Raw genomic sequence first — 26,808 nt, forward strand, 5'->3', positions numbered from 1 at the left:
CATTCATTTATTTTTGGCATGCTCATTCTTTTTTTTTTTTTAATTTGACTTTGTTTCTATTTAGTATCTTATTTCATCAGAAAACCGTTATTTTTTGTTTTTCTCTTTACTATTTTTATAATTTAAATTCAATTAATTAACATAGAGTGCATTATTAATTTCAGAGGTAGGGTTTAGTAATTCATCAATCTTACATAACACCCAGTGCTCATCACATCATGTGCCCTCGTTAATGTCCATCACCCGGCTACCCCATTCCATCCCCACCCCCAGCAACCCTCAGTTTGTCTCCTATGATTAAGAGTCTCTTAGGATTTGTCTCTGTTTTCATCTTACAGAAAATAGTTATTGTTATTAGGGCTTATTTTCTTACTTGTAGTTATTATTGTTATGTATCGTTAAGCATAAATTGTTTACTAGTTATTGTCATTTAAATATTCAAACTTTTCAATTCATTAACCAAGATCTTTATGTGTATTTTTAGTCTAAGTCTCTATATTTCTCCTCATTTTATTCTTCATTTAGTATTTTTTCAACTATACAATTAAAGGCACAATTTATCTACAGACATCTGAGAAGAGTGATAGACAGTAATGAATATATGTTCCCAATGAACCGTGCTCTTCAAATATTGTGATGGTAACATAATTGGTGCACTAGCTATGAGGGCAGTTTGGCAAGGTCTATCAATAATTTAGATATACAGACAATCTTTGATCTAGAAACTCCGGGTCTAAAAATTTGTTCTGTTCACACAGGTATATGCTTATACTTAGATATAAATGATCTAAGAACAAGATAACTTACACTAGCACTATGCAAAATATTCAACAATTGAAGACTGATTAAGTAAATTACAGTACTTCCATAAAATTAAATATGCAGCTTTAAAAAAAGAACAAGGAAGCTCTTTATGTCCTGATTTTGAATAATCTCTATGATATATTGGCAAGGGAAAAGAATCAAGATGCAGAGCAGTACATAGATTATATTGCTGTTTATGTTTTAAGTAGTGGCGGAGGGTAATATTGCTTGAGTATAGAAAACAGCTTTAAAAGGATACATAGGAAATTGATAATACAGGTTTTCTGTGGGGATGTGAACTGGCTAGCTAGGGATAGAGTAGAAAGACTTTTGCAGTATGTATTTTAACTATAAATTGTGTGAGTACATTTTCCATTTCAAAATAAACAAAAAATTTTAAAATAGAAATAAGCACCACACTCTTCATATTAAACAATGTAGGTTTTCAAGCATTACATTATCAAGTGTTTTGACAATTTTTATCAACTACTTTTTATAGCTCCTTTGTAATAAAAACAGCCCACATTGTGAATTATTTGCATGAATTATGATTCCTCAAAGTTATGGTAGAAAGGGACACAAAGGTGATTTTATGCTCCATATCTTTGAAAGCTGGAGACCCTTGGAGTTGGATAGGCAGTCCCTCTTTTGAGGATGGAAAAAAAAAATCTCTAAAACTTGTCATTCACATCAAACAAAATAACAAGTTATTGATAATAGAATCATGAGAGAATCTGTATCATTATTCTGGACTTAAAATATTACAGAGACACAGAATTAAGAAAATAGTGTTATTCGGTGGTTTCACAAAGAAACTGATGCATGGAGATCTAGAATTCTGTTTAATTTTATGCAAGCAATTGTAAAACTTACAGATCTTCTAATTCTGATTTCATGTACCTTTGTAGAACTCTGGGCAATACAAAATAGAAAATTTATTTAACTATTCCCATGAATCAATTAATAATTTAGGGGAAAAATTATCCCAAATAACTGCCAAAACGTTCTCTTCATTTTTGATATCTTTTTTTAAAAAAGATTTTATTTATTTATTTGAGAGACACAGAGAGAGTACAAGCAGGGGGAGTGACAGAGGGAGAGGGAGAAGTAGACTCCCCTCTGAGCAGAGAGCCTGATGGAGGGATGGATCCCTCAGGACCCTGAGACCATGATCTGAGCTGAAGGCAGACGCCTCACCAACTGAGCCACCCAGGCACCCTGTTTTTCTTATCTTTAATTGAGATCTAGGAATTGAATGGTTTCAATGAATGAGAGGAGCACTCTCTTAATCTACCAATTTTGTTTTACCTTTTATTTATGTTTTCCTGATGGAATATTTCCAGATGGAAGACTTCTAAACTATCAGAAAGCCCAGGTCTTCTTGCTAAATGATACCGTTTCTAACACCACAAACACCAACCATGTAGTAAAAGGAATAATAAAAGCTAGAAATTGTACTAGATTCTGAAAACATTCGCCAATGTCTGGCTGACAAAGAAGATAATGTCCAAATAAATTTTCTAATAATGTTATAAAAAGCCTGTACTAAATCTTTTATGTACATTACTTCACTTAATTCTCATGCAAAATTAGGAGGGAGAGTTGACAGTTCTTATTAGACAGTGAGGAAGCTAGCACTTTAAATCACATGTATGCATATGCATATACCTACAATAGAAATGTTATCTGTAGACGGGGATTTATAGGATTTAGGTGTATTTATTTCTTAGGTATCATTATGAGATATGTCTTGACCTGACCTTCTGTTTGATATTTACAAATGTAATATAACTTTGAGGGAACAAATAGCAATGGTGTTGAAATTTAGAGCCGATAACGAAGGAAACTCAAAAATGACTTTGTTGAAATGTAATCCTATGGATTCTCTACCCTTTGGAGTATGTAATGTATGAAATCATCCATGGAATTCAAACAAATTCAGAATCTGTTTGGAGAAGACGGTCAAATAAAATGAACCATTGTGTATGGTGTCTGCAGAGCACAAAAAGCCTTTGACTGAATGGAAATAAGAGCAGTGTTGGAAGCTCTGAGTATGAAAGGAATTAAAGAAATATATATTGGTACCATGAAATATATCCTTTTTTTAAATGTATGATCCTAACAAATAAAGTCAATTCATTTTTGTTGGTGGCGGCGTTGTTGTTAGACGCTGAACAGGGCTACCTCTCCTCCAATGCCTAGACAAAAAAATATGTAAAATCCTGGAGAGAAGCATAATGTCAATAACATCATTTTATAAGGTGGCATTATACATGGAGTTATGATGATGGGGAGATGTTTTATGGTATGCCATTATAAATTAAAAATGCACAAAGCAGTGACACATTTGTTATACTTTCCATCTGTGGTGCTTGCTTCACAAGTTTCAGTTGTACCTATTTATTATGTTATTATTTACATTCAAATGAAATCTGAGGAAAAATAAAAATAAGACATCTCATTCCTGACCCAGTTCCTGTGCTGGATACAGTGGAAGGCTATTTTGCTTCCTTCAAAGAAAGTAACTGAAGATATTTTATATTAGCTTGTGACAATATTTGCATGCCTTGGGCTTCTTAAGTGATTTGCAAAGGAATATACACAACATGAAATACATAGAAAGCAAGCCAACACGGCATGCCAAAGCATCCCATTAAGAAATGAAAGCTTGTATTTTTTGTCTCATCTTGTTTTGCTTTGTTTTTAGCTTTAGTATCTTAGAGAGTTTCTGGTTATTTCCTTGGTTCCTCCCTCTTTATTACTAATTTGGCCAGACAAAACTGTATTTTGTAGGCCCGGTGGCAAAACCACCCACTCTGCACGCAGATGCCACCATGTTCTCTTACGGTAAAGTAGCCATTTTTAACTGGAGGCCTGCTCATAGCTTCCTGGAAGTTACTATGATAAATTCTAAGGACTAAACCTCTTTGGTTTCGGAGTACAAAGTTTCATATTTAAAACCACTTTCCTCCTTCTTTGATAGACACCACGGCCATAGAAAAGTGATTTAACTTGCATTGAGTTTTTCCTGAGAACATTTTAAATGTTCCCTAGTATTTTGTGTCTGAGGCTATAACAGCAATGAAATATTTGCACTTTAGAAGTAGTAGGTAGAAAGAAAGAATGAGTAAGAAAATGGCAATCATAATTTTATTCTTTGTCCAAAAGCCACGCTAGAGAGTACCCTGCATGTTTATAGAGCAAGTCATTTGAAACAGTTGGATTGAATCTAGGTAGGCAAGCTATTATCTAATTAATTCCAGCTCCAAACCTGTTCTCTTAATCTAAATAATTCTTTTATTCAGTTGGAATAGCCTTGAAACAGGTTTCTGTTGTCTATTATATTTCATTAATGTGGCATAGCCCATGTATGAAGAAAATGTTTATTTATTTATTTATTTATTTATTGAAGAAAATGTTTAGATACAATACCAGAACATGACACATGACATCTTCCTCTTTGGAAACCTGTGGGCAAAAAAAAAAAAAAAAAAGGAAACCTGTGGGCATTATATTCATTTTTTAGGGCTGCCATAATAAAGTGCCACAGACTGAGAGTTGAGTGGGATCAAACAACAGAAATTTACTTGCTCACAGCTAGGAAGTCAAGAAGTCCAGGATCAGGGTGTCAGCAGGGTTGCTTTCATTTGAGGCCTCTTTGCTTGGCTTGTAGACGGCCGTTGTCTTCACATGTTTCTTCCCTCCGCACACATCTGTGTCCTAATCTTCTCTTTGTACAAGGACATCAGTCATATTGAATTAAGGCCCATCCATATGACCTCATTTTACCTTAATTACCTCTTTAAAGGCTCCAACTCCAAATACAATCACATCCTAAGGTACTGAGGGTTAGGATTTCATATATGAATTGGGGGTGATACAATTCAGCCCATAACAGACACACTGCACATTTTGGAGGTGATATGTTTATTCTTGGGGTTTGTTCTTGCTTGTCTGCAAGGTCAAAAGGATCTTATTCTAGGGAACATACATAAGATGCAAAATGTCTAGAACTTAGTCTATATTCACTTGAATAATATTTCCGAGCACCTGGTGAAACCCTCTCCTTTGAGGAATATAAAAGAGCCTCAACAGCTGTGGCTTTGAAAAGCACACAATACAGCCCCGGTATTTAGTCTCTATTCTATCTATGTTTACTTAATACACATCAAGTGGACTGACAAATTAACTGGACATTTGGCCAAGTTTCCTAAAATAATGTCCTCACTGAAGTCTCCTGTTAGGCCCAAGATGCTGTAGGAAGGGGCTATAGTGAGTGCAGCACAGAAGGATACTACTTTTGACACAAGGTTTACATCACTGTGTTAGAGAATTTGGAAGATCTTTAATCTACAGGAAATCAGAGTGAACTGCCACTTTAAGGGAACAACACAACAGGAAAGGTTGAGCTAGTTGAAGGATTCAACCAACTTTTTGATTCACTCCTTTAAGTGCTGAACTAAAAATCAGCTATGTCCTTGTAGATAAACAGGGTGTCCTATCCACTTTAATAACTAATCTTCTAGTTTGATTTTATGGCCAAACATATTATTATTTTTCAGATCGGTAGCCCCTCCGGCATCTCTTTCATTTGTGCTCTGGCTTTCATGTACCCAGTGGGCCTTCCAGATAAGGTTTCTGAATGGTCATCTGCGCTAGAAGCAGATACCACATCCTTTCTGAGAGTTTCACAATGTAATAGGTTCTTGTCACCATACTAATGAAATCAGAGCTCTTCTCCCCGTATCCTGGGAAAGTTGGGGTATCTTTTCCTCTTTTTTATTACAACAGTAAAAGAAAGTTGGAAAGAAGCCTTAAAAGAGCCATGGAAAAAAACTACAAGGTAAAAATGTACTTGTTCTTCAATACACAAAGAAGTGCCTCCTTATTCTTATGTCACTACTCTTATGTGGCTTCTGGATAGTTCACGTTATCCGCAGTCACATTTCAATCAACATGGTGAGTTTAGTTAAAATGAGACCAGATATTGCAACTTCTGGCTATACCAATCTACAGAGCAATATCTGAGAAAAGTGATGATTGATCTATTAAACACGCCTTTTTCCTGGGGAATTACCAGGACTGGTTGTCACTATCAAAGGCCCATCTTTCAATTCTCCATTTTAAGAAGGACTATTCCAATTGTTATTATCTATTTTTTTCTTTCAAATAGAAGTAGGTTGATATAGGTATTTTTACTTAAAATAAATAAAATACACAAAAAACCCGGCAAGAAAGGGCATTTCAAGATGGCCTTATACAGGTATACAATATGTAAATACATGTCTTCGTGATCTCATAAAAGAACGGTAGTATTTGGATTCTAGGGCTTGACCTATCTTCAATTCTGTTTAAATGCTTTAAGCCAAAAGCTATGACCGAAACAAATTTAAGAAAACCTAATTAGAGGGCCAGGAGAAATCAGCACGATTATCAGAGTAAGGATTGAGAGAGATCGTGATACAGCCAGTCTTCTTCCTAGGACTGGACTCCAGCATCTCAAGTTTCTGTTGATGTCATGTGACAAACTGTCACACTGAGGCAAATCCCCTAAAACAACAGGATGGTTTATGCAGTCTGCTTAGTATTTCCATTGACTTAATCTCTTATATATTTTGCCTTTCTAGCCTTGATTCACCTTTCCCTTCATAGCAGCATCTTGGATATGTTTATTTCCTTGTGCTTTCCAAATGTTTTTCAGATATGTTTTCTCATTTGATAACAACAACTTTCCTTCTAACTATCTTCATTTCACAAACAAGTAAACAGGTGAATTAGTGATAAATCCAGGCTGGTGTTTTGTTTAATCTCTTTCCCACGCAATCACAAGTCCTCTTCACCGCATCACCACATGACAGTTAGCTCCTGCCCCTGCCCTTGCCCCTTTCCTAATGCAGTTTCTTTTTATTGTCAGTTTGTTTTATATCTGTTTATAGAAGAATCTGTTCCTCCTATAAATGAATAATTACAAAAGATCAGTCAGTTTACAGGTAAAAGCATAGCCTCGAGTAAGACATTCAGGGATAAAATGTAAAAGTCACTATCTTGAAGTAATAGTCATTCCACTACCACTCACAATGAGCACTTATTTGCCTTTTCCCTTTCAGCTTCTGCCAGCCAAGATTAAGTCTGAATGTAGTAGTTTTGAGGGGTGGGGGAGTCTGCTGGCTTCTTATTCTGGATTCATCACTTGTCAACGATGGAAGAGTTACTTAATCTACCCATGCATCATATTCCCTGTCTGTAAAATGGAGATGATGATAGCAATAGTATGGACCTCACTGTCTTATTGAGACAATTATGTTAGATAATGAATCTAAAGTGCATAGCATAGTCCCTGTATAGTGTAAGCACTAAATAATGGTTATTGCTTTTGTTGCAAAGCACCCTGGAGTGTGGTCGCATTAACTTTATTCTATAAAAGGTTTTGACTTTGTCCATTATAATAGCCAATTCTTAAGTTCTTAGTAAAGAAATCTCAGTATGAGTGTATGTAGTTTTTTAGTTCTCTGTCTACCTCAGGTAATGTTCAAAAATCAATATTTATTGGATAACTTCTATAGATTCTTATGGCTCACTCTAGTGGTTCTCAATTGGGGATAATGCTGTGCTCCCGAGAGAGATAGTTGGCAATATCTGGGGGTGTTTCATCATCACCACTGGGAAGTGCTCCTGGCATCTAGTGAATTAGGACCAGTGATACCCCTAAACATCCTAGTAGCACAGCACAGCCCCCACAACAAAGAATTAGCTAGTGCCAAATGTTAATAGTGCTTTACTGTTGAGAAACCTTGCTCTACTGAATAAAGGGAGAAGCGTAAGGCGTCACCATCACTCACGCAGATGAGTTAGAAAGTGTCTACCAAATGTGTGTCTATTCAAATGTGTTTATAATGATACCTGTTAAAATCAAGATGCAATTTTGGTTGGTTCATTTTGTATATGGATATAACTGCATGTATAGACAAATCACAGTGGCCTTGGAAAATATTCCTTAAAGCCCTCTGGTTCACAAGTAATCTTATAGGTTGGTCATGAAAAAACTTAATATAAAAATTAGATTTTATAGTTCAAAAAATTCTTTCCAATTGCCTGTCATATTATTTATTTAAGCTATTTGTGGAGGACTACACATTGTTTTATTTTTTGAATGAAAAGTACATAGTGGGAACGCTGGTTTAAGTAATACAAGTCAATATTGATATTATTTGTTATTTCAAGTGGATACAATCAAATGGTATTTATTGATTGGCAAATTTTCTTTTTTTTAATGTATATTGAAATATCCCATTTTCAGAATCACTTGAATTAACTGATATTTATTTGGAGGTGACAAATATCAATGGTCAAGCAATTGTTTGTTCTTATTGTTTTCTTGCACCAGATAAAATCATTCCCTTTTTTACCTCCCGAACACTTTCCTTTGGCGATCTTGAACGTGTGCACCAAGATGGCATTTTTGTCTTGGACTTTTCTGATAAATTTTTGGTAAAGATAGTTGTGTCTGTGAGAGCACATGTGCGTGTGTGTGTGTGTGTGTGTGTGTGTGTGTGTGTTTAGGTTTCCACTTAAAGTTCAGTGCCAAAGCTACAGTACTTATACATTTTCTAAATGTGTTTTAAGCAATAAGTTGTACAACATTTTTAGAACATGTGTTAAGCTATTTCTCTAAGAATGAAGCTCTTAACAAAACATAAGCACTCTGCATGAGATCTTAGCAGCAAAGTGCTTAAAAGATAAAGTAAGAATTGGTACCATGGGAAGAACACCAGCTGTAGAGCGCACAGGTCCATTATGAGAAGTATGGTAGTGGGTAGGGAGAAAATGATTTAATCAGGAGTAAAACCAATTTTATTATAAGGGCACGCAGGGGGTGTGGCACCATAGTGAGAGGGACATTTCAAAATATCTGACAGATTTCAACAATGTGAAAACCCCGTTCTTTAAAGTGACAGTAAACCCCATCAGGTCTCCCTTTTTGATGCTATTGTTAACAGTTGACTGTTTAAAGCTGGCCTGCTAAGATGCTGTCGGCCTATTTCAATAGTATGTAGCCAAATAAAAGACTAATTGTTGAAATACAATCAATCAAAAATGATTGCAGGGCAGAAAGAAGGTCTCCTCCGCTGATTTTGTTGTGGATCATATTATTGTGTTATGACTGAGGTAAGAATGAAGACGGAAAGAAAAGGAGAAAATAGCCCATCTGAAATAAACAGATCCACCTTCTTTCCTTCTCTTTGCAAACATCCTATTGAACAGGAACGTCACTTACCAGCCCTGGAGATAATAGTCCATTTAGAAAAAGAGATCTGATAAAGATTTCGGCTAAGATTTTAAAAGGACATGAACACTATTAGCAAAGCAGCCCATGCAGAGATTCCCTACAGTGACAATTCTCAGCGTTTCTTACATTTTGGGGGGCAGATTCTCCTCTGCTTCATAAAACTGACTCCAAGGGGGCATGGTGGATGCGAACCCAAGACATCGGTAAAAAAACAAAATTCCAGTTGACCAAATGGCTGTTAAGTTCTGGACAGGAGACCAGGCTTTTCAGTTCACTGCCACCCCCCCTTGCCCCCAGGTGGTTTAAAATGATTAGCTTTATTTTTTTATTCAGCCCAGAGTCCAAAATCCTTTTCATGTTGCACGTTTACAAGGGCAAGTGCTACGGATCCGCAGCAATGCTTCCCTGCCTTGCTTCCTTTTAGTTGTATGTAAAGATGTTGCTTTCAGACCCTGCTACCTCCGCTTCTTGGGTGAGAAGGATTCCAGACTTCCCTTCCCTTCCGAGGGTGAACAAGAAGAAAGTCATTGTCCAGCGTCTCTTCGTTTTTCCTAAAAACTTCACTTTGGCATTCATGGTCTTTAATATTTAAATGTCTCAGCTCACTCAGGCTTCCCAAGCAAACATGTCTGTTGTTTCTAGGCGGAGTTGGTAAGCACTTGTGGTTTGTCTTTAGTGTGTTATCATTTTTGACAGCTTTGCATAGCCTCTGTAGGCCAACAGGGGTCTGTCTAATATTGTTGCTGGGCACATTTTCCTCGCTGAGATGGAAACTAAAAAAAAAAAAAAAAAAAAAAAAAAAAAGATATTTTTGAAGCAGTAAGAAGGAATTAATATCCTTTCTCACTCAGTATTCTATTCCTTGCTGACTTTATATTCAGCAAAAAAAAAAGCAAAAAAAAAGTGTTACCCATTATTCCCTTGTACATAGCAAGGCTAACACATGTAAAGCAATAACTCATTTTCTATTGCCATGTTTAGCATATGTCTCCTGTTGGCTCAGCAAGGCCTTTAGGCCGGTCCCTTGAGCCGGCCATCATTGGCAACTCTTAGCCCCTCGGCCTCAAAACCAAATAGCTTTGAATCATGTTGAGCTGTGATGCTAATTTTCATACTGATGCATTATGGGAATAAATGTATCTGACATACTGTGTCAATGGCACTGTCTCTTTGTGTCTCTTGTTTTTTTGTTAGCTGCATTCCTACAGATGGTATTCCATTGAAAATGTTCCCTTCCTACGGAAAAAGGGGAAAAAAAAAAAAAAAAAACCATGCACAGCACCAAACCTCTAGGTGCAGAAGGCTGTTAACGGTTGCTGATGATAGTAGGCAAACATTAACATAATAATTAGTGTCTTGTAATTGTTTCATTAAAACCAGTTGTTCCATTTCTCCTCGTGTTTTCCCAGAAGAGAAGCTGAATTTGGACGACAGCCAGTGGGAGGACATCCACGTTGTCACCGGAGCACTGAAGATGTTTTTCCGGGAGCTGCCTGAACCGCTCTTCCCTTACAGCTTCTTTGAGCGGTTTGTGGAGGCGATCAGTAAGTAACCTCACAGCCAGGAGGCCTTGGTGCACTAACCTGGCAGCCTGGGATTATTAAGCAAACAATAAGGACGACAGTGATAGTCATCATGGAGATGATGATAGCCCCAGCACTCCACGTGTTTCATTGCAGTTGTGTGTTTTGGATGGCTTATTTTTATTCCTGGCCCTGCACTATTATCTGAGCTTGGTTTTGGTTTTTGGTTTGGGGTGGGTTTTTGTTGTTGTTGTTGTTGTTGTTTGTTAAAAAAAAAAAAAAAAAGGATGGGTAACCTAGTTAGAGTGGCCAGTGGTTGACTTAAACCTCCTCCAGTGAAAATAGCTCCTGGTGGCATCTGTTTCAAAGGGATCACCTTTGGGATTCTCAGCACCTGCCTTTAGGGCTTCGGAATTGGCAGTGGGTTTGAGTACAGAAGGGTCCTGAAAAAGAACTTAGGGGACTTTCATGACTTTTCGTTAAAGAGGTGTTAAATCATCAGCTAAGGCATCATGTTCTCGAGGCTCCCTCAGCCTTCAACCACCAACACTAGTAAATAGCTACAATTTGCTTATGAACAGGGTAATATTAAATTAAGTAATGGCAGGTTTCTTCTGGCAAACTGGTGACTTTGTAGGAGGTTGGATTGTATCACATACTAACCAGTCGTCACTGTACACTCACTCCGTGAAGCTTCCTTTTCTATTGCTTTTGCATTTAGAGCACACACGCTTAAGTTAAACATGAGTAAATGAATGAATGAATGAATGAATGAATGAATAAAAATCTTTCCAAATACAAGGAAACTTTGGCTACTGATGCTTCGAGAAGCACCTACTAGTACACCTAAATTTAGTATCTTGGGGTACACTTACTATAATTGTGACAGCTTGGGAAAAGTTTCCTGGCAAGCAAGCTGATTCAAGGAGGGAAAAGAAAGAAAGAAGAAAGAAAGGTAAAATTAAAAAGCTTGCAAGCCTGGCAGGAGCTTAATTAAAGTCCAAATGAGAAAAATCTCCAAGAAAAAAAAAAAAAAAGCTCTGCTTAGGAGGTCTGATACCGGATGGCTGTGTGTGCAGTGTTCCCATTAGTGGGAGTGGGGATTTGGGGGGCCTGTATGCCCTTTTATTCCATTTCCCATTTCACGGTCTTCATGCTTGTTTACAGTTCTGGCCACCAAATGATATCAAGAGGAATAGAGCAAAGTTTATCTTCCCAGGGTCTCTCTCTTGTTGTCTGCTCACAATTTCAGATTTTCTTGTTGTCATTGTTGCTCTTGCTGAAGATAGTAGCAGGTGCTCTAATGGTGGGTTTTGAAGTGAGGCTGGGGCTCTTATCCCCTGTCATGACTTTTTATTTCAAGAGCTTTCTGCTTCTCCAGGAGAAAGGTATTTTATGGTCCCCAGGCTCAACTTTTTAAAAGGAGGAATAGGGCAGTCCAGGTGGCTTAGCGATTTAGCGCTGCCTTCAGTCCAGGGCGTGATCCTGGAGACCCGGGATCGAGTCCCACATTGGGCTCCCTGCATGGAGCCTGCTTCTCCCTCTGCCTGTGTCTTTGCCTCTCTCTCAATCTGTGTGTATCATAAATAAATAAATAAATAAATAAATAAATAAATAAATAAATAAAAATAAGCCTGCATTTCCATAACAGCATAGTTCAATATTCTGTCTTGGAACACGACAAACATGAAAGATCAGTGGCAATGCTAGTGCACTATTCTGGTGGGAAGTTGGGGACCATTCATTTTGGTACCTATTTCTGATTAAATGTATTTAAAGCAGTCCTACAGATTTCACATCACAGCCTCCAGGCGTTTAGGTGAGCATCACGTTTTTGTAAGCATACTTGTACATGCGCTGATTTGAGAGCTGTGATATAGGCACCCGTCGTTTCAGGTCCCTGTGGTTCACCTGATTCTAAAGCTGTAAAGCAAGCCATTCCCTTAGCTTAACACACAGGGGAAGCAGGCCCTCAGAAGCCATGTGAGGGCCTGTCCTTTGACTCTCTACAAAGAGTAGGACCATCTCTGCATGATCCTAGACTCCATCTCCACTTAACAGAAGGTTAAAAAAAAAAAAAAAAAAACCCAGAATGTTAGAAACATTGGCATAGTCAGAATGGAAAAAGCAGAATTGAGGTGGCAACGTGCTATTGTGACTAATGGCTATTGGGAGAGTTTTTGCCAACACCTATAAAATGGATTATAGCAAGAACGAAAGAGAGTGTTTAAGAAAGTCCTCTGAAAATGTAAGCTACCGTGCAGATGCTCACAGTGTTTCTTCAGTGGAGCTGTGTTCTGAGAATGCAATATAAGAACAAGGAGGCAGTTTTTCCTTCATTGCTTAAGACAAGGAGAATCAACCTGAACAACCTTGCCTTTATCTAACTCAAAATAGCACTTAATTATTTCTTACTCTGTAAGATAGAAGGACTAACCGACAGGGTTGTAGGGCGGGGAGATACGTTACAATGTCGGGCAGAGACCTATGTTTACTAACACGTGTGTTTTTGGAAGAATCTTGAAGTTAGTTCTGGTGTTCGAAACTCAACTAAACTCAGCTCTAGGTGGTAGTTCATATTTAAATATCTTTAAGCAATGGGAGAATGGCCATCTACTTTTCGGCAATGGCAAAACTACACCAGAGTAGGTATTTTTAGCACATGGTGCACCAGTCAAGTACAAAATATTCCAAAATGATAAATACATTTATATCCAACCCCAAATTGGTGATGGGTTTCATCACAGCTCTCACTGCCTCCTGTGAAATCCACATAGCGAGAAGCTCAATAGACCTGCCCATGAGGTCTTGGCTTTCTTACAAAAAGGAACCAAGCAGGTAAAGGAAAGTCATGGAGAAGGTGTCCTTATATGCTGGCTCTTGGCCTCTTGGCCATCAGATCTTTGCCCCTCACTCTTTGCTCTATAACGGAAGAGGGTTGACCTAGCCAGCTGCATTTCACAGGTGCTCTTGAAGTCTGGCTTCCTGCTGCCGGAGCCAGTGGAGGCCCTGGCATTAGGGAGCAGAGATAGAGGGAAGGAAAAGGTTAGCTAGTCCATTGGTTTTGTCCTCCACCCCCTCTCCCTTGCCCACCCACCTGCCTCAAGTAGTTTCTCTACCCGAGGGTCCATCTTTTCCATAGCTTCAGCTTTGCCTGGAGAGGCCCAGTCCAGCTCCCGCTGCCAACCAGGGATGCGGACCCTCATCTCTTTGCCTGCCCAGCCTGGTAGGAGCTTCCTGCAGAGGCTGGTTTCTCAGTTACTTCCCTCTTCCTTACTTGGCTCTCAGCTTCTTCATCACATGGGTAACCAGTTCCCTGCATCGAATTAATTCCCTCTGTTTGTGTATATACTTGAAGTGGTTTCTGCTCTTTGGTTAGACACTAGCAAAACACCATGCCAGTCAACGTTACGGTTCACGTCACTCTAACATTATTTCCCTTTTCTCTTTCATTACCCCCAATCCTAGTTCGTGAAGGCTTAACATTTTTATTTGGGAGAGATTGAGAGATCTGTTGTCCTTTCATGACAGAGTTTAAAAGTGAATAGACCAAAAGGAATTTTCACTTCCAACTGGAATGCTTCGCCCTCTGAGGAGGAAATGTTATTTCATGTACAAGCAATTAATGACCACTTGTGCTATTGGAATTACTGTTAATTCTCATTATATGTTTGAAAGTCATCATTACATATTCTGAGAAAAAAGAACAGAAGGCATTTACTTTTTCTAAGTAGTTTCTTTTTGGACCAAACACAAACATTAATATGATAAGAACCTGTAATTGCCATAGCGATCCCCTGTCTGATAACACTCATTGAGGTAACAAAAACACCAGAGATTGTTTTATATTTCAGAATCCAAGTACTGCAGCTATTGATCTGAAATTCTATATTTGAGGTCAATGCAACTGGGTCACCGCAGGTTATTTCGTAGGGATTTAACCCACTGACTGCAAGGACTTAATTCCCTGGAAATGACTTGTGCTGAAAGCAGTATTAGTACTGTAAATGTGAACTCAGGACAAAAACACAGCTATAGAGTTTTATGATCTGTGATGCAATCTTGGGGCTAAAGTCCTGCAGGGGGTCTGGACATTTCCAGTATATCTAAATCCTAGGAAATGTACTAAGCCTACCTCTATTCCTATTTTTTTTTTCGTTCTGGTAACTCTACACATCTAAAGAATAGGGACTAGTAGAGTCTTTTTTGATTTAATGTCTGCACTTTTCCCAAGTCCCTGGGACAGGGAAAGAGAGGAGAAAAACTTGTTGGCATTTTTTACAATTATCTCACTTAATCCTCAAAATAACAAAGCAGAAGATATTAGAGAAGTAGAAAGATCATGTGGAAAATAATTTCTGGTTCATAATGTTACTATGAGAATTAAGTAGGATAACATTTTCCTTACTCTATATTAGGTACTCAATAAATGATTTGAAAGAAAGAAATTCTTCAGAGGAGTAAAGCAAGTCATAAAATATCTCCCAAGCTCACATGGCTCAAAAGATTAGATTTAACATTCAATTCCAGACTCTAAAACATGAATACTTGCCATCATCATATGTTGCCTTTGGGGGACTATTTAGAAGAAATCTCAAAAAAAAAAAAAAAAAAAAAAAAGAAGAAATCTCACTCGAAGGATAACTAACCAGCTATTGACAAATACGTGTGTGTTATGTCTTCCTATATAAGACCTATATGCGCTAGATAGGACCACAACCAATTTTTTTTTCTTTCTTTTTTTAAATCAAGGTTAGAATTAAATTTAAGGATCAGAAGTTTCGATAATGAAGTTTAAGGTTAGAAATAAGGTAGAGCTTTCCAAAGATGGGCAATATTTCAATATTTACTACTCAACGTTAAAGTCACCCGTGGTTTAATGTTGTCCTCTCCAAATGTATTTTGGACCCTTTACTCTATTATTTTTATGACCAATTGCTCACCCATTCCCTTTTGAAATCGATTTAGTTATACCCAATGTTATTTTCCTATTTCACATAAGTAACACCTTCAAGCTTACCTTGGATTAGTCTTCTTTTCTGCAGTTTTTCACTTGTATCAAATTACAACATGCAACAAGCCAGTACTGCTTCCGGGTGCTCAGCCGGGGATTTGTTTCTGCTTTCCGAGTTAGCACCACGTTTTCCAGAGGACGTGTATATTAGTTTCCTATTGCTACCATTACATATTATCTCAAACGAGTGGCCTAAAATAACAGTAATGTATTATCTCATAGGACAGGAGTCTGACACTGGCCTCACTGGGCTAAACGCAAAGTGTCAGCAGGTCCAAGTTCCTTCCTGGAGGCTCTAGGGAAGAATACATTTTCTTGCCTCTTCCAGCATCTAGAAGCTGCCCGCATGCCTTAGCTAGTGGTCCTCGGCCTCCACCTGCCCAGGCAGCAATAACACTAAGTCACATGGCTCTGATCTCTTCCATAGCCACGTCCCCCTCTGCCTCTCTTCTGCCTCCTTCCACTTTTGAGGACCCTCATGATTACTTTGGGCCAACCTGAATAATCCTGTATCATTCCCCCCATCTCAAGGTCCTCATCTTTATCACATCTGCAAGATCTCTTTTGCTATGTGAGGTAACATACGCACAGGCACTGGGAATGAAGGTGTGGACATCTTTGTGGGCCATTTTTGACCTATTACAAACTTTTCCCTCTCATAGCTCACACAGGTAGCAAGAACTCTATTTCCATGCCACAAAAAGCTGTTAGTCTGTCGATTTCCATCTGCCTTCCTTCAAATCCAAATGATCATAGGGGTCGAGATGACAGTGAAACCATAGCCTGATTAGTAGATGAGATGGAAGTAAAGAGAAATTACCTCATGTGTTTACTTACGAGATGTGTTCTTTATCATTTGTGAGGGATAGGCTTAGAGATTTGACTCAAGCCTGGCTCAAAGCTCATTTATTCAAGGACTGTCTGATAATTTCATTTTAGGCACCTTCACCTCAGCTCTTTGCTGCTCTCACTAGAAACTGTGAGTGCGCAGTTGTTGGTTTATTGTATTCTGAGTTTCCAAAGTTGCCTTTGTGTGCAAACATAATTATGTTTCCTTCCACCCCTGAGCAATGCTCTGTATATTTACCATCATGGGATTGCAATGGGTGCTAATTACCGGATCGAAATGACCTTCTGGTTCCTTTGTCATTTTTTCCAGGCTTCTGAAGTAAATATTTTGTATATATATGAATATTATATATTACTTATTTTTAGTAGGTAGTACTTCTATTTATATATTATTATATATATAAAATGCTTATTTCATGTATCATGTTTATTTTATGTAGATTCATACACACAAAATAGGCACCTATGTATGTGACACTTAGAGGTTAGGCAAGCCAGGGATAAAATGAAACAATGATGATGTTCCATATAACTCCTCAATTTAAAAGCACACATGCATTTAAAGGTGATATATTTTTAATGCCCAGTTTTTGCAAACACTGATTAATTAAGCAGTAAAACAAATTGTGAGACATGATATCCATGAGACTCACTGAGCACCATTAAAATACACCAAAGGTAGAGCATACCCCATCAGAGTCCTTAAATACAACTCACAGTCCTGTGTTTCTATCAGTCACATTATCCTCATATAAAAATGATTTAACTTAGAGGCGTTGCCCTATGGCAGAAAAGTATCTATTGCATGTTCTAATGTTTTTTTTCTTCCCCCCTATGGCCATCATGCCATTTTACCTTTAAAGTATGCTTTCAATAAGTAATTGGGGAAAAAAGCCAGTCAAGTATATTTGCAAATATTTTCTTTACTCTTGACTTTATCTTGCCCTTTGGTCAAACTGTTTCTGATGCATCATCAACTCCGTGATGACACTCTTTGGGAGAAAAGAAACAGAGCTTGCAAGGCACTTGACTACAAACAGTTGCTAAACATTGAACGCATGATAGTGACAAATTGCCTTAAAACTGTAGAAAGTAAAAAAGCAGGGTTTATAGGGTCACCCCAAAGAAACCAGAGATGTCAAAATAATGGATTATAAAAATATTCTCGATAGCACCGTTTCAAGGAAATTTGAAATTAAAATAAAGGTAGATTTTACAAGTACTCCCCTTCCACTAACATTTCCACTGTAAGCTAACATTCTCACAGAGTTGGTGGGGGTTTTTGTTGTTGTTGCTCTTTAATCAGTGTGTGTGTGTGTGTGTGTGTGTGTGTGTTCTAGCAAACTAGAAGTTTTATGGCTGATGCCTAGCCTGTCTCTTAACTCATTCTAATTATATTCATAATTAAATTGTAAAAAAAAATAGTTGACTAGAGCCAAATGGCTTGCACAGGTGTTTTTTTGTAGGAATGGTTTAGTGCTACATAATAAACAACTGGACCTCCATCTACTTAATTTGGCTTAATGAAAAGTCTTTTATAAGTAAAACTAGAAGGTGATTCAGAACTCAAATTGGGCCTTGACTCTGAAATTAATTGAGTGGTAAGATATCAGCTCCATTAGAAAATGTGGTGCTTGCTTTTTCGCTTTTCCTTAAAATTTTCCTTTTACTTGCACTCCTTTCTTCCATATCCTTAAGAGGTCACTTTCAAAGCATTAAACTTTTCAAACTGAGCAAGCAGCCAGTCAGCCTTCATGAGTCAGCTTCCTGAGCATCCCTGCTCCAACTGAACAGACATGCTTTTAAAAAATACATAACAAAATGCAGAATTTCTCCTCAATATCTTGGTGAAAAACAGTTACCTTAAGCCATTCCTCTAATGGTAGATTTAAGTGACTGGTTTTCATTGCCTGTTATCAGGTTCACTGCATCATAGATGTTAATGAAATCGAGAGTTTGTGGCCTTTTATTCTACACCGAGGCTCCTGCCTCATTTCACATTCTCATTTAGGTTGATACCACATTGTCATCACCACTGAGGGATCTTCCAAAAACCTGCCTGCACACCCACCACCCACTCTGACTCTGGCCACATCTCCCAAAGGAGAATGGCTCCCTCTAATTTACCAGTAAGTTTTTTTTTTTTTTTCCTCATTCTCACTCAATACATATGATTCTAGTAGTAGGGACTAAGTAAAATGCAAATGGCTTACGATTTCATTTTGAAGAAAAGTCACATTCTTTGCAAGATCTTCAAATTTCTACATGCTCTGGTCACTCACAAGTTCTTGGACTTCTTGATTTGCGCATTTCATTCAAGCCCATTGATGTCTATCGGTTCTTCTTTGAACATCCCCAGTGCATTCAGGATCTTTGCTGAATTCTTCTATCAGTGGCAAGTCCCAGATTTCCATTCTTTTTTAAAGATTTTATTTATTTATTCATGAAAGACACACAGAGAGAGAGAGGCAGAGACACAGGCAGAGGGAGAAGCAGGCTCCATGCAGGGAGCCCGATGTGGGACTCGATCCCGGGTCCCCAGGATCACAGCCTGGGCTGAAGGTGGTGCTAAACCGCTGAGCCACCTGGGCTGCCCCAGATTTCCATTCTTGTGTTAACTTCCCCTTGAGATCTCCTCTATCAACTAAGCTAAAATTTTTACCTACACGACATATCACCACATATTATCACTTCATTAAAATGCTGACCCCACTATTTACTACCTGTAAGACCTTGAACAAGTTCTTAAACCCCCCCCACCTCAATTTCCACATCTATAAAATGGATGTAAAAACAGTATGTCCCTTGTGGGGATTGAGAGAATTAAATGGAATGCTAACAGCAGCAAAGCACGTACTTATACATTTCCTGGCCTGTGGTATACGGTGAATGTTAGCTAGTATTATTAAATTAGAGTACAATCAGACTATACAGAAGACCACACTCTCCAATGACCTTTCTACCCATTCCCACATCTTCCCATGCCTCCGGGAAAGCTGTCTTAAGTGACACATATGACCATCTTGGTTCTGCTTTAATATTTGTTTCCAGAATTCCAAACCGTACCAAACATGTTTAAGATAGTATTACAAGATATCATCTTGGTTCACAATCCAGGGACTTCCACTTTCTGTATCTCAGGACATTTGTTACTGGTTCTGGCAGCCATTCCCAAGTCCAACCCCACTTGATTCATCCAAAATCTGTCACTTTATTATAGGACGTACATCTTAATTGTAACTCAGACGCCAAACTGCTTCTCCAACCTGACACTGCCTTGCTTCTATCAAATATTAGTAAATCTGTGACACTCACAGTGGCACCAGAAGAGACAACTACAAAGTAAAGCCTTCTTCCGGTTGGGAACTTAGCTGCTTCATAGTGTATCCTGTGTTTCGGCCTATGAAAATTATAAACTCATGGGTGGGTGAGAGTTTAGGGTATGGCAGGGAATCTATACACCAGCTTGTGTAAATATTCATAGCATTGTGCATCTTTCTCACATATAAAAACATTTAAAAAGTCATCCACTAAACTCTATTAAATAAGAAGTCATCCCTCCCCATATGCACGTGTGCACACATATATTCATTGCACCAACCTGAAATATCTTATTTTTCTTTTTCAGCTCTCACACTTTGATATTCCAGCTTTTAAAAAGTAGAATTATTATTATTATTACAATTATTTTAAGAGAACTTCCATATTAACCTCCTATGAGCTATTTTCAAAAACTGGGTGGAACGTTTACCTGATAACATACCCGATTTTCTCTTAACTGGCTCACACACACTCACATGCCTTTATGTGCTCAAGCCCCAGTCCTTTTAGTTCTCCACTGCTCTGTCCATGAAATAATCTTTTTCAATTAATTTCTAGGACTATGGTGGGCTCCTTGAGATGTGGCATTTTTTCATTAGGCTCATTCTACACTGTGGTCGAGAGTTAAAACTAATAGCCCTGATGATGGCTGCTGGAGTACTCCAGCCGCCTGGGGGAGTTCTGCTCTTGTTGGAACTGCAGAATCCAGAGTCGTCTCGTGGAGAACTGCCATGTCATTTGGAGAATGGAATTTCCCCCTAACCATTGACTTACGTATTGTCTACCTCCACTTTGGGAACCCGACAAATGGAAAGTGGGTACCTTTTGATGGAAAACAAGTAGCTGTACTGGCTTTAAAAGTAAAAGTAATATGTTTGGAAGGTGAGGACAAAAATAGATTTTTAAAAATCCATGAACTATAAAAAAATTTTATTGGATAATTATGACAGTTTCCTCCTTTTGTTGACTTGTAGTCTTCCATTTAAATGTGCAGTCCCTGTCGCCATTTTATTTCATGCAACATCTTTATTACTGCCTAAAGTTGGAAATTCCAAAAGGTCAAATGCCTAAGGCCCTGAGTCCATGATTATTGTTTAACCAGGCAGCTCTTGGCCCCTTTCTCTTTTCTTCTCACTTGGAGTGGCCAGCCAGTGAAAAGTTGACTCTTTGAGATCTCAAGTCCATTCCTCTGCCAAGTAAGGGATGGGCAGACCTAATTATTGCCATCTGTCCTGCTGATGGAGAGTGGATACAGTCTTACCAACAGCTGAAATCAATGATTTTTGGAGTTCTTCCTCCAAGTCCCTACCTAAGCACAATGGTAAGACTGTTCTTTGACAATTTTTGTGTGTTATTCTCTGAATATCTAATTGGCACCTAAGAAGGAACTATTACCTCATTCAGAATTTTTTTTTTTTTTTGGAAATTTCTATTTCTTTGTGCTCTGTTATAAAAATGTTTTAGGAAAAAAAAAAATGGAATGATCCTGAGCAAATACTAGACACAGAAAGACCTCAGAAGCCCCTGTCTGTTATGTTTGAATTTGTAATGCTCAGTGCTTCTGAGAGCTGGATCCCTGAATGAATATGGAGCAGTATTAGCTGAGCAGAAGATCCAAAGCCCTCCACAAAGGGGAAAAACAGAGCAGTTAGACCATAACTGGGAAACTCACATTGGTCAATGTCAGAATCCAAGCAGCCTCTTTCTCTACTAGTCCCTTAATATCTGAGAAGACCAAAAACATAAACTGCATCCCCTATTCAGTGGTCACCTTCCTTTCTCTATTCTTTCAATAATCCTCAAGAATTAATGTTTCCAGACCCTTCACACTCCTCCAAGCATAGCCCTCTAAAGTTTAGAAATTGTCTTAGAGAGCTTAGGCTGCCATAACAAAATACCATAGACTGAATGACTTAAGCAACAGAAATTTATTTCTCACAGTTATGGAGGCTGGAAGTCTGAGATCAGGGAACCAGCGCTGGGTTCTGGCGAGACCCCTCTTTTTTTTTCTTTTAAGGATTTTATTTTTTTATGAGAGAGAGAATGCATGAACCAGGTGAGGGGCAAAGGGAGAAGCAGACTTCCCAATGAGCAGGGAGCTGGATGCAGGACCCCCAGGATCATGACCTGAACCGAAGACAGACTAAGCCACCCAGACACCCCTGGGGAGAGCCCTCTTTGTGGCTTGCAGAGGGGCTGTCTTCTCGCTGCATGCTCATGTGGTGGAGAGAAAGCAAGCTCCAGTCTCTTCCACTTCTTATAAAGATGCTAATTCCATTGTGGGGTCCCACCCTCATGACCTCTTCTAAACCTAATTGTCTTCCAAAGGCCCTACCTCCAAATCCCATCACCTTGGGAGTTGGGGTCTCAATATATTCATTTCGGGGAGACAAAAACACTGTCCATGACATAAACCAGACTTTAGTGGAGTGTTTTAAATGTATAACTTTATCAGTATAACTTCCCTCCCTTATTCTGGCAATAGCTTTCTATTACTGCAACACAAAATTTAATTAGTTCCTTATTAATGCTATTTAATTATATTATTGAAATCTGAAATTAAATGTAAAGTCCCAGGTGTCACTTGTACCCCTTTCTCTCCCATGTGAAGTTTGTGCATTTTTAAACTTACATGCAGAACTGTGCATACAACCCTGTACCGCCATGCTCTCCTCCTCATGACACCAGTAGGGGAGTTTTGCTGTTTTCCCTTTTGCATATCCACAGAACTTAGCTCACCTGAATCACAGGACAACTGCAACTGGGACTAAAACCCAAGTGTTTAATTACAAATGCTTCCGTCTTATAATTCAGCCTTCCTCTCAGCATTATGACATTTGCAGATCTGAACAATCTCTGCACATCCATGCCCTTGAAGTCTGGAAGGCATTTGGGACAATGGGGCATTTAGAGATAGTTTACAACATTTGGGGAAGAATTTCAAATATTGTGCCAGTAGCAAGAATTCTAGAGAGAGGGCATCCCTAATTTACAAAGTGGAACTCTTTAGATTTTTGAACAATTTTTTAGAATTACTTTGAATCAAAAATATGGCTAACTAACAGAATCATGTTAATACAGAGATAAACCCTTCATTGCTTATTTGAAAAAAGATTGTCCCAACCATACAATTTAAAACAAAAGCGACAAAATTTTGTGTTGCTTTCTGTATCCCCAGCAACATTTCAGGTTATCATTTCTTGTGCCTGGGTCACTGGAAAAAACTTTTAAATATAAAACTAAACACCAAAAAAAAAAAAAAAAAAAAAAAACCAACAACAAATAAATAAATAAATAAAACTAAACACCAGTGCAATTCAAACACACCTAACGGAGAAGAAAATGCGTAAAGTGTGTGTAGAAACAGGGCACTATGTCCTCACTACCTTTGCTAGCAAGTGAAATAAGAAATGACATCATAAGATTTTTCATAACTTTCATCATCGGCATTATGTAATTGAAAAGTAAGACTAGGGACACCTGGGTGGCTCAGGGGTTGGGCGCCTGCCATTGGCTCAGGTCGTGATCCTGGGATCCAGGATCGAGTCTCGCATCGGGCTTCCTGCAAGGAGCCTCCTTCTCCCTCTGCCTGTGTCTCTGCCTTTCTCTCTCTCAGTGTCTCTCTCTCTCTCTCTCTCTCTCTCTCTCATGAATAAACAAATGAATCTTTAAAAAAAAAAAAGAAAAGAAAAGTAGGACTACAGCAAAAACTTTGCTTTACCTCTTATGTCAGGTGCCAGAAATGATTTTCATTTTTGGGTCTACAAACTAAAATCAGTGTTTCAACCCATCATACTCATAGCGGATAAACCCCAATTATAGCTAGGAGTTGATACTGTGTCTACTCACACTCAGTGATATTATTCCTCTTGCTCAAAAATGCTTAACATCTTTGTTGTAATGGAGAAAACATAGAGAAAGGTACACAGATCATGGGAGTGTCCTTCATTGGGAATTTTTTTTGTTTGTTTTATAGAAGTGATTTTCCAGGTTTGTATGTTTGTTAAGTCTTTTCTCTGATGAGTAATTGTAAATTATCTCTGTTGAATTTTTACATATGAAATGGAGTAAAGCAGGGTCACGTCTAGGTATAGAAGAATACAATATCACTTGCCATCCTTTGGTCTGACCGGAGCATCTCTGGGTTAGGAGCTATGTCTTACTCATCTCTGTAGCACCAGCTCCAGGTGAATATAAAAACATAATGTGCCTTGTGGTAGTTGTTTCATATAATTCCACCTTTAAATTTTTGCTCTTTAATGGTAATGAGCAGCAGTAGACTGCTGACATCGGGGTGGGAAGGGGGTTGTTGGTGAGGAGGTGAAGAAGACAGGTGGAAGCTGCTTAATTTAACCCATTTTGCTGGTAGTGAATTTAAGGATTAACTGCTCACAATTCTTCAAATACTCTTATCTGTCTTTTAAGCTCTGTCCTACAACTCCCTTCAGAAGAATATGCCGACTCTAGTCTTTGTATTTTCTATATGTCAAAGTACTATTACTATATAATTTACAGAGAATTCATCTTGGTGGTTAAAAAGTTTATGAGACAAGAAGGGGAAAATTAAATGAGCAGTAAAGTATCTTGATCGGGCTAGTGAACTTTTGCAGTCTTCAAAGGGTTACCTGAACCCTTGCTCAGACAACTTGCCAGACTCAACTGCAGAGCAATGGTGGGGAGAACAGTGAAACTGTACTATAAAAATAAATTACTGTCATGAATATTAAGCAACAAGAATATAATAAACATGACTGTTTGCACGATTCTGATTTATTGGTACTGATATGCGTATAAATTATGACACTAAGTGTTTATTCTAGTTGTTTTAGAATATGGGCCAAACAAAGCTGGGTGGACACTTCCCGCAGACCTTTCCATCTGCCACCAAATTCCTAATTCTCTGCTCCTGTTGCTGTGTTTCTTATGTCGGTGGCACCAGGACCGTGTGTGAGCAGCCATTCCCTTTAGTTTACTTTGCAGCATGAAGTAGATTGCCTTTCCAGGATCTGGGGTTACAACCACCATCATGAAGTTTCCATTCTCTCCCAGTGGAGCAGCTCCAGCTGCAATGCGTCCTGAAGGCCATTCCTACTTGCTCTGTTAAACAGTGCTCACTTTTGACACGAGAGGGTTCATTACTATATTTATAAACCTTTTGGCCCCAGATTTGGGATTTCCCAATGCTGAGGAGCACTGTATCTTGCATACTTGCTTAGCAGTGGGTGTTCTGGATCACTAGTGCTGACATATTAAAGACAGAGAGTGATGGAGAGAGAGAGAGAGAGAGAGAGACTCTCCAGATACTCTCTGTGTAAAAATCTGCGTATCCGTGTAAAATCTGGACGTACCTCACCTGCCAAAAGATAACAACTACACAAGTAGCGCAATGTTGGTCTTGCTGATATTCACAAGTAGAAGTTATTAAGATTTGCCATCAGTTTTAATTGACACTATTTGGAACCAGATATTTACTAAACAGATGGCCAGGATAAGGTATCGCACAAGAAAACAGCATTCTCCTGCCTCAGGTTTTTAGCTTTTATGTTACATCTCATCTAAGTTTACTTCAAAAGATTAATTAGTTTAGAGTCTTCTTTTCTCTAACGTCGGTGACAAGCTACAAGGATGATGGGCAAAAATGTAATGACCTTAGCAAGAGCTGCAGTGTCCATGCAGTGAAGTGTGCCGTGGGTGTACCCTGATGATACCTATATAGAACTGTTGATATAGGGGCACCTGGGTGGCTCAGTCAGATAAGCGTCTGCCTTTGGCTTGGGTCATGATCCCAGGGTCCTGAGACTGAGCCCCATGTCAGGCTCCCTGCTCCACAGGGAGCCTGCTTCTCCCTCTCCTGCTCCCCTTGCCTGTGCTCTCTCTCTCTCTCTCTCTCTCTCTCTCTCTCTGTCAAATTAAAAAAAAAAACTGATGGTATAAAAACAGCTGGCTATAGAGGAAATGCCTTGCTAAAGGTCATGATGAGGCAAGAATTGTTGGCTACTTAGAACTGGAACTCCCACAACATTCTTGGAGAAGATTTTAGCTTGTGTCAAAAGGCTTGAAAACATGTGCACCTTTGCATTGGCTATTGCACATCTAGAAATTTACCTTGAGGTATTTTCACAGAAATGTATAAGCATGTGTACCAACTGGCTTTCCAAAATCATATTTATAATGATGAGAAGTGTAAAATTAACATATGTCCAAACTTAGGGAAGGTTAAATTATAGCACATTTATATAATGAAATATTATACAGTTGTAAATTGTGTTGCAGAAAACATCGCTTCTCCGAGTCAAATGCCAATAAATATTAAAATAGAACATAAGTGTGTATGGTATGGACCTATCTTTATATATGTATGTAAATACTTATAAAGTAGACAAAAGACTAAAAGTCTTTCAAAATATTAACAGACATTATCTCCGAATGCTTATACAGCCATTGAGTTGTGTGCTCTCTTGCTCTACTCTTCAAGTTTCTAAACTAAGCATAAGTACTTTTGTAATGGTGAAAAAAAAAAAAGAAAAGAAAGAAGAGAGAGAGAGAGAGAGAGAAACAGAATAAAACTAAAATGTAGGAAGAAGGTGAGCTGACCTTGTTGTAAGAGGTCTGAGAATCAGTTACTCAGTTACTTAATCCTAAACGTGGTTTCCACCCAAATCACCTTTATGGAAACAGATTCCTAGACCTACTCACAGACTTGGATTCACTGTGCCTGGGACAGAGTTCAGAATTTTTTTTTAGGGAAATACAATCCTCTGGTAATTCTGATGTGTGGACAGACTTGGGAACCACCGATTTCAGTCCTTTCTCCTCCATAAAGCCAACTAGGAGGAGAGCAGGCACTTCCTTCTCTTAGCATGCTGACATTACAGCATCTTTCTCGAAGCCAAGATGTATGTTCCTTGCAGGGGACCCTAAAGAGGTAAATTCTCTGAACTGGAGAGGAATATGCAAGCACGTGTGATCTAGTGGCACAGTGAGTGATGAAGACAACCACTTCCCTACAG

The 26,808-nt window shown here is 38.5% G+C and overlaps 1 protein-coding gene across 2 annotated transcripts in view; it reads left to right on the forward strand.

Annotated features, from left to right (window-relative positions):
- Nucleotides 1-26,808, forward strand: part of ARHGAP15 (Rho GTPase activating protein 15) — a 609,765-nt gene that overhangs the window by 471,322 nt on the left and 111,635 nt on the right. For both annotated transcript variants that reach the window (XM_038565114.1, XM_038565115.1), the window contains one exon: nucleotides 10,501-10,635. In XM_038565114.1, the coding sequence (XP_038421042.1) occupies nucleotides 10,501-10,635 (135 nt within the window). The remainder of the gene's footprint in view (nucleotides 1-10,500; nucleotides 10,636-26,808) is intronic.

The sequence above is a fragment of the Canis lupus genome, chromosome 19, assembly GCF_011100685.1.
Source record: "Canis lupus familiaris isolate Mischka breed German Shepherd chromosome 19, alternate assembly UU_Cfam_GSD_1.0, whole genome shotgun sequence".
In the NCBI taxonomy this organism is placed as follows: domain Eukaryota; kingdom Metazoa; phylum Chordata; class Mammalia; order Carnivora; family Canidae; genus Canis; species Canis lupus.